Below are 12,341 nucleotides of genomic sequence, written 5' to 3'. Positions count from 1 at the left end.
TGTATTTGCCGGCTTAATGACTGTGATAATGAAATCCTCTTGGCCTTATCGAACATAAGGTTTAGTACTACACGCTACCAATCGCAGCTGTGGAGACATTGTCTCTTTGTAGGACACTGATTTAAATTATTCTTAAACTACGAATTATTTTTATGCTGTGTATTATTAATGTTTTATTAATTTATTATATGTAATGTCTTGTATCTGGACCCTGAGTCTGTAATAAAGTTTTCATTCATTCATTAACATTTTCAAAATAATCTCCCAATAGTGGTTGGTCCTTATTTAATAAGATGAGTCATGCTGCTTGACATTTTTGACCTGAACATGACTCATCAATTCTTTCTCTAAGTGGGTCAGAAGCCTGAGACTGAATATTTAAGTGTTCATCTAAGAGAATAAAGTGATGTTCATCAGAAAGCAACTGGAGAAAGATGAATAGAAATGAAGGGGATAGAGAAATATGTCTTTCCAGTTTTAGGACTTACTGTTCAAACTGGTTTATACATGCAATGAGTAAAATGACTCAAGTGACTGTATAAGAACAACAGCTACTATAGGCTGTCTCTGTGCGCCTGTCCCGGTTGTCGTTCTTGTCGGTTTAGTCCGTGCAGAACAAAAAGCAGAGCGATCCGCAGTGACTCAGAGGGCTGAAGTTTCATCACTGAGGTCAGAAGAGCCCAGGGCGTCTTTCAGTCACTCTGGGTAACCCTGGCTGATTGCATTAACTGCAGCAAATGGATTTAAAAGCTTTAGTTTATTGCGCCAGAGAAAGCAACTGCCAAAAACAATTAGGTGTATGATAAACATGCAGGCACGCTACACACTGACAAAGGCACGCTAGTGTACACACTGTAAGAGAGACGGAGGCAGATACCTCTCTGAAACTAGAGCACTCCTCTCAGTGCTGTTTCCAAATAGCATTAGCAGGAGAAGCTAATGTGATAAAGGTTAACTCCTGAGGGACAACTCTGCAGAACAAAGATTCCATCAGACACCGTATGCACCATGTGAGTGGATTCACACAGAAGTATTTAGATGTTTCACTGAAACTAAAAGAGGTTAAAGTGCAAACACATTATGGCTTGACAGGTTTTTTGGTCTCATATGGAGAAAAGAGAAACCTGGGGAAATGAATACTGCAAAAATGATCCTTTATATTATAGTTGGCCACAAAAAAAGTAAACCCCTGTACATGACAATTTATTCTGATAAACATGCAACGTTGCATTTCAATGCAATATAAAAAAAGCAATAATTCAACACATTTTTGGGTTGTGGTTGTATTAATGGTTCAACGTTTTTAGCTCCTAACAAGTCAGCCTAAAGGGGACACTATTCCTCGTTCGTCCAACACTCCAAAACCCAAACGATATAAGACACAGAAAAGCCTTTTTTCTTGATAAATGACACAATACACCAATGAAATCCTCGTATCCTCTAATTAGTGGAGTAACCTTCTCATATACGCATTACAATATACAACATTTAACATTAGCAAAACACGAATGTAACGTGCCCACCGCAGCATTTTGGCCACGTTTAGGCGGCAGCGTTTCCCAGCATTAGACACCTGATGGTAACGCACATGATTGGATGAATGATTTTACTCTTGGCCTTTTTGCTCGGACCAACATGGAAGCTCGTTTAGAAACCATTTCTCCAATATCACGAGAATAGTTCATCAAAATGTGTTTCTGAAGACATTACAGGTGAGAAATAAGTCATGCATTTACTAAAACTGTCTTTATTGAACATTGACAGCAGGTAGAGTTTCTAGAGGCGGCTTTATGATTTGCATAAAGTAGCCTAGACCTCAACTTTATGTAAATGAGGAGCTCAAGCTGCACTGTTACCACAATGCATTGCACGCCTGCTCACATAGACAACACCAATTAGCTTAAAGAGACGAAATACGGATCATGTGGACGCGCATGAACATTAACCCCTGAATTAACCCCTTTCTCACAAAAACAACGACTTAAATGTTGACCTAATAACAGGTATTCCTAGACTATAGCTGTTAGATTGTATGACCATGTGCAGGGATAATGTTTTTTCATGGTCAGCACATGTCATGAGATCAGGTACATCCTTGTACAAGTGAGGACAGCATGTTGGTACACTTCTTTAAGAAGCTGCATTAGGATTACAGCTCGTGTTTACATCAAGAGTTAAGACTGAAGGTGGAAGATTTACACGATGAACAGAGTCAATGGCTGCCGAAGCTTCCCCATGTACACTGAGAGGAAACTGTCTGCGTGCATAGAGCGGTGTGAGACGTCTGATCTGTGTGCTGTGGCTATAAATACACTATTTGGAGTTGTGGAGGCTTAAGAGGCAGCAGCTAATGGGGCCTTAAAAACGACCACATTGTGACGTGAACTGTATCTACTTAACTGTACTGTATGTATCTTCAAAGTCAAACAACAGCACAATTAAACTAATGGATCAAAGCAACAACTTCCATGTTATGCGAGGTAAAATAACGTATTTGAAAAGGGCATTATAAACTGGTCACTATAAATAATCTAGATATAGCATACACGTAAACTGAGATGGATTTCTTTAGGTTGGTCTTTTTAAAAGGTGGCTAAAACACATCTTGCTCCGTCCACGTCCGACAAGATCCCAACATTTGCTTTGAACAGGCTATCCAACTATTTAAGGGCCTTAACTGCAGTTTTTTTGCATGTTAATGGTTTGAAAAGGTTAAAGTTCCCTCCAGACACAACGCCTCCATTGGACTCCTTTGTGAACTTCAGGGACATAGTAATATTAATAATACATTTGATTTCAAAGCGCTTTTCCAGGTGCTCAAAGACGCTTTACAGTGGTTTGATGAAACATGATAAAATAGAATAAAGAATAGAAATAAAGAATAAATAAATATTAAAACAGCAACAGCATAATTCACAAATTAAAAGCCAGTCTGAAGAGGTGTGTTTTGGTCGGTGTTTTGAAAGTGGGGGGGTCGGTGCAGTCTCTGATGTGTTGTGGAAGGGAGTTCCAGAGGGTGGGGGCAGCGATGGAGAAGGCTCCGTCTCCCCAGGTTCGGAGCTTGGTTCATGTGGGGATAGAGAGGAGGTTTGCTTCTGATGAACGAAGGCTGCGGGAGGGGGTGTAGTGGTGGATCAGGTTGGTGAGGTAGGGGGGGGCCTGGTTATTGAGAACTTTGTGTGTTAGCAGAAGGATTTTGAAGTGTATTCGTTGAGCGGGTGTGGGTGAGGAGGCGGGCAGCGCAGTTCTGGATGTATTGTAGTTTATTTAGAATTTTGGAAGATGAGCCAGACAGGATGCTGTTGCATAGTCCAGTCTTGAGGTGATAAATGAGTGGATGAGGGTTTCAGCAGCCGGGAAGGAGAGTGAGGGGTGGAGGCGGGCAATGGTTTTCAGATCCAGACCTCTCAAGTATTACTAGTCATCAACAATTAAAAACTAAAGTAAAAACAATTATATTTGCAGATTACTCCAGCTAACAAGTATGTGATATTCCTAGTATTACTTATATATGCATTTACTTTTTTCCTTGCCCTAACTTTTATTTTTTCCAGTTTTCATTAGTTTTCTTTATTTTTTTTGTACTCCTTAATTTCTATATGTTTTTGACGAAATAAGTGCCATTATTATATTGATGCTAATGATGATGCACGGGAGGGCTACTCCCCATAAGTTATGCTTCAGCCCTCCCGCTTCTACTAATTTTGTTCATTTGTGTGTATGAATTATACGTTTTTGTTTTTGTATGATTTTAGTAGAATAAATAAAAAAATAAAAAGATGGAAGAAGGCGGTCCTGGTGATATGATTTGTGTGTTTGTCGAATTTGAGCTGGCTGTCAAAGATTACTCCAAGGTTGCGAATGTGAGGAGAGGGGGTTAGAGTGGTGTTGTCAAGGGTGAGGTTGAAGTTCTGGGTGGTGTTGGTGCGGGATGTGGGTCCGATTATGATGATATCTGATTTGTCACTGTTCAGTTGAAGGTAGTTTGTTTGCATCCAGGATTTAATTTCTGAGAGACAGTTGGTGAGTGTGGAGTGAGTTGTGGCAGTGATGGTTTTTGTGGAAATGTAGAGTTGGATGTCATCCGCGTAGCAGTGATACTGGAGGTTGTGGCGGCGGATAATTTTTCCAAGGGGGAGCATATAGAGGATGAAAAGGAGAGGACCAAGCACCGAACCCTGGGGGACGCCTTGGGACAGAGGGGCAGTGGAGGAAGTGCAGTTATTGATGTGGATTAACTCGTGTCTGTTGGTGAGGTATGATTTCAACCAGGAGAGTGCTGTGTCAATGATGTTAAGAGATGATTCCAGGCGGGACAGCAGGATGGTATGGTTGATGGTGTCGAACGCTGCTGTGAGGTCGAGGAGGATGAAGATGTTGAGATTGCCGGAATCTGAGGAGAGGAGGAGGTCGTTAGGGATTCTGAGGAGGGCTGTTTCTGTGCGGAATCCTGATTGAAAGGGTTCAAACAGGTTATTGGAGCTGAGGTGGGATTTCAGTTGGGAGGCTACAAAACGTTCGAGTAGTTTTGATAGGAAGGGGAGATTGGAGATGGGCCGAAAGTTGGACATGACGTCAGGTGTGAGTCCAGGTTTTTTCAGTATGGGTGTAACAGCAGCCAGTTTGAGTGAGGGGGGGGACTGATCCAGAGCAGAGGGAGGAGTTAATGATTGTGGTTATGAGTTGGGAGATGGGAGGGAGGCATTCCCTGACAAATTTAGTTGGTATGGGGTCCAGAGTGCAGGTGGAGTTTATTCCAGCCATGAGGGTGGACAGTTGCATTGGGGTCACAGGGGAGAACCGGGATAGGGGCTGTGAGGTGAAGGGGGGGGAGCCAGGAGGGGAGATGGGGAGGGCTGTTGAGGAGGTCAGGTTTCTATAGATGCTGTCGATTTTGGATTGAAAGAATGAGAGGAAAGAATTGCACTGTGCGGTTGTGAAGGATGGGGTGGCGTTGTCACAGGGTTTAAGGAGTGTGCTGATGGTGGAGAACAGAGCCTTGGGGTCGCTGGTGCCGGAGTTGTGAGTAGTAGTTGGACTGGGCTGCTTTGAGTGCGTTATTGTACTGATGTAGGTAGTCGGTGTAGGCATGGAGATGAACTGTTAGAGTGGTTTTCTAATGAAGGCGTTCCAGTTGGCGTTTTTGTGCTTTCATTTGGCGGAGTTCGGGGGTGTACCAGAGCTGAGTGTGTGAAAGAGACAGTTTTGGTTTTTTGGGGGGCCAGTTCATTAAGACAGGAGGAGAGGGTGGTGTTGTAGTAGTCCACCAGTTGACATGGATTGTCAGGCGGGGGGGAGGGAAGGCGGACATCTTGCAGGTGATGCAGGCTGAGAGTGCTGAGGGAGACAGGGATTTAAGGTTTCTGAAGGTTATTGTGCGCTTGTGTTTTTGGATGGGAATGGGGATATTAATGTCCATGATGATGGCCAGGTGGTCGGAGATGTGAAGGCTGGATAGGTGGTGGGCGGTGAGACCAGTGGAGCAGACTAGGTCCAGGATGTGTCCACGGCTGTGTGTGGGGAAATTGATGTGCTGTGTAAAGTTGAAGCATTGTAGAGTTTCCGGAAATTCGATGGCATATTTACTGGTTGGGTCATCAATGTGGATATTGAAAGTAGTGACATCATTATGTAACACTATCTATTGGCTTGCGCTCCAACACATTGTACGTGATAGGCTAAGAGGTGGGACTTCTCGAAACAGCAACAGAGCCGTCCAGCTAACCAATCAGAGCAGACTGGACTCTGGTTTCAGACAGAGGGTGAAAAGAGGTGCTGCAGCACAGGCAGTATGAGAAAAATAAAGAGCTTAGAGTCACAAAATACAAATATGAACCAAATATGTCTTCTTAAGCATTGAATCCCATCCAAACCGGAATATATGATGCAATTCGCAAGAAACTGAGGACAAATGCTATATTTAAACAAAATTTGGAAGGCAAGACATTAGGAACAAGGATGTGAACTCCGCAGAAAGAGGAAACAGAGCTTCATTAGAGTAGCGACGCATTCAGTCAGAAATATACAATAGTTTAAATATCTTTCCCAAATCATACTTAAAACATGCAGTATAAGTTCAAAGATTTCATCTACATACAGGTAAAGCCCATCACCTCACAAACACCTTAAAAACGACTCTATAATAGTCACAGCTGTTGTTTCTTACGCTACATTTCCTTTCACCATGTCTTCCCTTTTCTCCCGTCTTTTTGCTCTTCCTCTCATCTGGTCTTTACTTCAGTATAGCCCTGAGATCTCCATGGAAACAGGGTTTAGTTCAGTCAGCAGGGATGTAGAGAGAAGTGAAGAGAAACGGGAACATGGGATGATCAAGAACAAACCTTGACGAGAGCATAAAGTGGCTTTTATTTTAAGGTTTGTACATTAAAAGCAAACCTAACCAGCGGCTGGACGTCACTCATCCTGGAGCTACTTATAGAGAAAACATATACTGGTAAACAGTTAAAACTAAATGTTGAAGAGCATATATAAGTGGTTCTCAATTAAGTTGACTTTATCGGCTACCAATTTCCCCATAACTGTAAAAAGGAATACAATTCAACTTTATTCATTTAACCTTCATCTAGTTTAAACATGCAAACAAATCAGCTATAATATTATATGTTAAGATACATATAGAATATAATATTCTTTAGACGTTTGTGCTACAGGTGGCTTTTTCTTGTTGCTGCAACATATAAAATGCCTGATGAAGAAGAAGGAGTAGAAGAAGAGGGAGAAGTTTGAAGAGAGGAAAAGGAGAAGAAGAAGAAATTGTGACGTGAGAAAAGTCCTTGACTTGATATAAACCCTGTAAGTCACATGTGCGCACGCATCAAGGACCAAACTGTTCACTCGACCAAGAAAGAGGCAAGAACATGATTACACAAGAGTTAGGTAGTCAAATAAATCTGTAAGGAAACAGAAACTTATAGTACATTTAAGGAAGTTCATCAACCATTTCATATTCACTTCAATAACACTATAGGGACTGGGGAAGTTTTAAAAAATATAATCAAAGCATCACCAGGGTATATGCAGGAGTCCTGAAGTCAGATGTAAGACCTTTTAAGACCCTTTCCATACATTTTAAGACCTCATCGCCACTTCGAGTTCTAACCGGTTACCTTGGCGACACACTTGACCTCACATTGACTATATACAGTATTGATTGTCCTTCCTCCTTATCTTCCAACCATTTGGACGCTAACTTGCATTTCCCCATAACGATGTTGCTTAGCAACCGGCGTAAACGGACCTTCACGCTATCAAGCAGTGAGCGTGCGATGTCCTGTTCAGATGACGTCAAACCCAACGGGATGCCATCAATAAACTACACAGAATCACACTACACACCTACGCAATGATTACATTCAGGCAGACTGTAGAATACAACCTCTTTGGACCATTTATATACTTATTGATTTAAATGCCTTTTTAATAATGTATTTGTGCTTAAATGTCGTTTGCTTTTAATCTGTAAAGCACTTTGAATCGCCACGTGCTGAAAAGTGCTATATAAATACAATTGCCTTGCCTATTGAAAACAAGCTACAAAATGTGATACCTTGGAAAATGCCGTTTAATACTTTTTAATAGCCTTCATTTTCACTAAATTGATTTATCAACTTTTAATACTTTTTAAGACCCCGCGGACCCCCTGATCACAGGCCAATATATTCTCGATTTGGTTGAGCTCCAAAAACATTAGGATTTACATTTCCCAAAATGCATTCATCTTTTCGTCATAACCTTCCTATTTTCTCAGACTTGAAAAAGCTTGAGAGCCACAGAGGAAATTGTAAAACACTTTTCTAAGGCACAGTCTTACTCCTTGCGATGAGTAAACTGACCTGCATGTGTACAGTAGCAGCAGATAAAAGATACAAGTTTATCTTTTAACACGGCCTGGACATTCATTTGAGAAGCCCTCAGGAATAGCAGGGGCTAAAATGTGCTTTCCAAATTCACATCTGTAATTTGAAAGATGCGTCTGTTAATGAAGGCCACAATAAAGTGATTTAAAAATGTAACTTTTAGAGTCAAAGGCCCAGCTGTGATGGAGTGACACACTGGGAGAGTTGAACAAGTAAGCAGATGGTTAGCAGTGTGAAGTAAATTAGAAAAATAATACTGTTTTGTAGATTAGAGAATAAATTAAAAGGATGTCTGATTAAGAAATAAACATTATGTACCTAGGCAACAACAAGGTAATGCAGGCATTTTGAAAACCCTCATCAGGATGAAAAACTACCATTGAGTACAAGTACATTTTAAGTCAATTATAGCTGCAGAGAGAAGTGAATAGAAGGTAATAATATGAATCACACTTGTGCTATATTCAGTTCGAACCAAAAACAAGCTGCTGCCACACATTCAAGAACCAGTTATGGTGCATTTTCACTGCAGCGGGTAGCCCCGTTTAAGCGTCCTTAATCGTCCTCAAGCGGCCAGGCCAGTTTTTGGTGGCCTTTCCATATAGCGTAGCACCGGCTAGCGGGTACTTTTTCCCTCTTTTTCCGGCCCCATAAAATGGTGGTTCTATCAGGCCAGGGACAGAGCTGAATTAGTGACGTCAACACTCTCGACTGCTGATTGGTCAGAGAGAATCGTCACAAGATCGCGTGCGAGATCATCCCTAGCGTCGAATATATATCTAGAAGCAAGCTTGCAGCATTTTTAATGATAACAAGCCACACACCAAGAAACAAGTAAAGGATCGCTTCCACATCCTCCATTGTTGTGTGTGTTTTGTGAGTTGTGTCGCATTGAAGATGACGCCACTGCAGTTTTACCCAGCGTCGCTGCGTCGCTCCGCCCAAAAAGCCCGCCAAAAAGCCGATCGCCCCGCCTACACTGCGTTGCTACCATTGCTACCCCAGGTCCTAAACTGTAATGGAAATGCGCCACGGCCTCGGACAGCCAGCGAGGCAGCCCGAGGCCTGAGCGAGGACGCTTAGGGACGCTTAAACGGGGCTACCCCGCTGCAGTGGAAATGTGCCATTAGACACCCTGCAGAGGCTGATTACTTTGGTTATAACCTTGATTTAAACTCACATCACTCAAACTACAGTGCTGGGTTTCCCACGGTGATATTATAGTGGTGGTGCACCGCCTGACCCTATTAGAGTCTAAAAATATGATTTTTTGTGTGAATGTAGAACAGAGTCTAAGGGTTCAATTAGTCACTCTCAGTTGGGAGTGTGTGAAGAGAAAGTCACCGTACGAGCAGCACTGCAAGCAGGCAGAGGTCATATTGGTAATAATAAACCACTAGCTGTACAAGTAATAATAGTCCAGGCTTGAGTTGAAGTAAGATTAAAGTCAGATAGAGACCACGTCAGTTTTTTTTTTAACGTTGTAGTCTGTCTTGATTGCACTAGACGTGCCCACACTTTTTTGGCTGGTGAGCTACTTTTGAAATGACCAGCTCACCGAGGTCTACCAACCAAAAATAAAATCCCAAATTGCAAGGGTTGCTGAATAACACGTTTTATTTATACATGGGATAACTACAAAAGGGCTGCAACAAACGACTAATTTGATAATCGATTAATCTATCGATTAATGAAACGATTAATCGACTATTCGGACTATTACTGTATGCCTTGCACAATTTCTCAAACGCTCTTATTTAGCCATCAACTTTTAGATGTAGCTTGAGGTTGTTTTAGGCATATGGAAACTAACAATGAAGACAATAAAGATTAATACTTGATTCAAAAATACATATATTATTAAATTAACTTAACAAATTGTGAACAAAATTAACATTGCTTTTTATTTAAATTAAATAAATAATATTTCACATCAAAAGAATCAACAATGTTTTAACAAATCATATTAAATAATCTGATTACAGAACTGTAAACAGAATAGCTGAAACTTTAACAAAATAAAGAGTAACTCAGTTTCCTCTAATCATTAACCCATGTTTGTATCATGTAGTTAACTCCGTGTGTTGCTGCTAGCATACATAACACCTGACGTAGAAACGTTACTCGTGGATGGAGCTACAGAGCTGCTAGAAAGACAGTCGAGCCCGGTGCATTCCTCCGTCTGAATGTGGTGCACTTTTGATAAATGTTTAGACAAACTGCTCGTGTTCCCGCCCTTACATGCTAAACACTCTTGGCGACGAGCATTGTCCACCTCAATACGGGTAACATTTAACCACACCTTGGAGCGCTTCTCTCCGCCATCTCCGCCGTGTGTTGCTGCATGTAGCAGCCGCGTGTGTGTAAACTGCCCCGCCCCCTCGCGCACAGACGGGGGAGAGATCTCGTCTCGATTGGAAAGATAAAAAATACACCGACCATAGACGCATTTGTTTGTCTTTTTGCATGTTAGAAACGAGTTGGCGACACTAAGACTGCGAGATAATGTTTGTGTAGCAAGAATACATGACCTTTCTCTTTCTCAACTCGGAGGGAAGTCGCTGTCATATGCCTTGTGAACACTCCGATAATGCCTCTCCACATTACCTTTCTTTGGCAGAGCGACACTTGCTTTACAAATAAGGCAAATAACCTTTGAATGTGACATCACAACAAAATATTCTTCCTCCCATTCTGGGTGGAAGTGGTTTGTTTTTAGCTTCTTGCTCGGTCCCGCAATCATTTTGTTGTTTGTCTCTTGTTTGTCTCTTTAACTTAAATTTGAGTTTTCCCGGCACTTGACTGATTTTGTATCGCTTTGCATTCTGGGTTAACAGACTGGAAAGCGATAGGTCGCTTTTTCTGTCAATCAAGTAAACTCCTGAATTAAGTGGCAGGGAGGAGGGATCAAAACCGGTTTTGTCTATTTTAACGGAGCTGGATTTTTTTTTATGAATGACTCGCGATCTACCAGCATTGCCCCCGCGGTCGACCGGTCGACGTACTGGGCACCTCTAGAGTCTCTGATCGGATACAAAGAAGAGCCTAAAAAGAGCACATATTGACATCTCTAAATCTTTGCTTGGTCTTTACAATACTGTGGCTGAAATACATTTAATAGTATTTTTTAAATAACCAAACACACTGTTGCCTCGTTCATGATGCAAAATTGAAATTGCACAGTCATCATTCATCTGCTTTGACTCACCTTGCATGCAGAATTTGAGTTCTTTTGCGTCCGTGACGGTGCTGGCTGGCATCCGGTCGGGAACTTTCTTGCTCATGCGGTTGTAGTTCCTCCTCTTCTTTGACTCGCCCCACAGGTTGGAGCCGCCGTGCATGCTGGGAATGTTGAGCACAGCTATTCCCTCCAAGGAGGTGTTGCTGAGGTCCAAGATGATACCGTCGCACTGAGCGGAAAATTACGAGAAAATAGAGTAAGACAGAAAGATAAGGACAATGAAAAAACATATAGGACAGGAGCAGCTAAAAAGTAACAAATAATACATAAAGTTATGCCCCCGTTTGTGCACTGAAGCTGTAGGATCACAAATGCGAGGTTATATATTACATTAGATTCAGTTTGCAGAACCACTTACAATACGTGTATTCAAACCAAGTGGAAGCAAGAGTGAGATATTATCCACATTTGTGAGTGTATCCCTTTGAAACAAATAAGTGTTTGAGATGTTCGAAAAGAAACAAGAGATACTGTACGTAAATGCTAGCAATGGTTATTGAGTTGTACACTATAACAAGTTGGGTTGTAGCCCGCAGCTCAGAACAAAGGAGCAAGAGTTGTGACAAAAAGATCATCTAAATGTCTAGAGGCAAAGGAGCCCAATGCTCTGGCAGGGATGTAGTGGTTGACCATAGCTTGGGGGCAAAAAGGAGCAGGTCCCTGAACTGGATGCAAACAGCAACACAGCCAGCGTATTTCAGGGAGAATTTGAGTATTGTGAAAACATTTGGAAAGGTTGAATACAAGGCAAGCAGCAGCATTTTGTATCAGCTGCAGAGGTCTACTGGCTGTCACCTGGATCAGCACCTTGGACTCCTGGACTTGGATGTAAAGGAGGAACTGAGCAGGACTGCTGCAATGTTTGTTGACAACATCATTTTGATTGACAGGGTCAAGGCCACCGTGGTGTTGTTGATGGTGATGGACTGAGGTGAAGGAACCCTTTCTCCTGAAGGAACACAAGCCCAGGCTAGTCAGGGTTGAGTTTGAGGTGGTGCCTTGACAATCAATCCAGAAAAGTGTGCCTCCACCTGAATGTTGATGGGGGAATTACATGAATAGCTGGGTGTCATCAGCATAGCATTTAAGCCATGCCAGTATATCAAGAAAGACGAAGGGATATCAAGTATTCCTGTTCAGATATGAAAGGGTAGAGGGCCCAGGATGGAGCCTTGTGGAACTCCTGTTATTAGAAATAAAACGGTTTCCACGAGCAAGTTGTC

At 42.0% G+C, this 12,341-nt stretch overlaps 1 protein-coding gene across 1 annotated transcript in view; it reads right to left on the bottom strand.

The window, feature by feature from the left end:
• Positions 1-12,341, bottom strand: part of LOC117538102 (diacylglycerol kinase beta) — a gene marked incomplete in the record, with an annotated part of 134,000 nt that overhangs the window by 23,895 nt on the left and 97,764 nt on the right. The window contains 1 exon segment of the mRNA XM_034203635.1: positions 11,086-11,287. Coding sequence (XP_034059526.1) covers positions 11,086-11,287 — 202 coding nt within the window.

Source organism: Gymnodraco acuticeps, unplaced genomic scaffold, assembly GCF_902827175.1.
Source record: "Gymnodraco acuticeps unplaced genomic scaffold, fGymAcu1.1, whole genome shotgun sequence".
Lineage (NCBI taxonomy): Eukaryota > Metazoa > Chordata > Actinopteri > Perciformes > Bathydraconidae > Gymnodraco > Gymnodraco acuticeps.
This window is presented reverse-complemented; position numbering and strand designations above follow the sequence as displayed.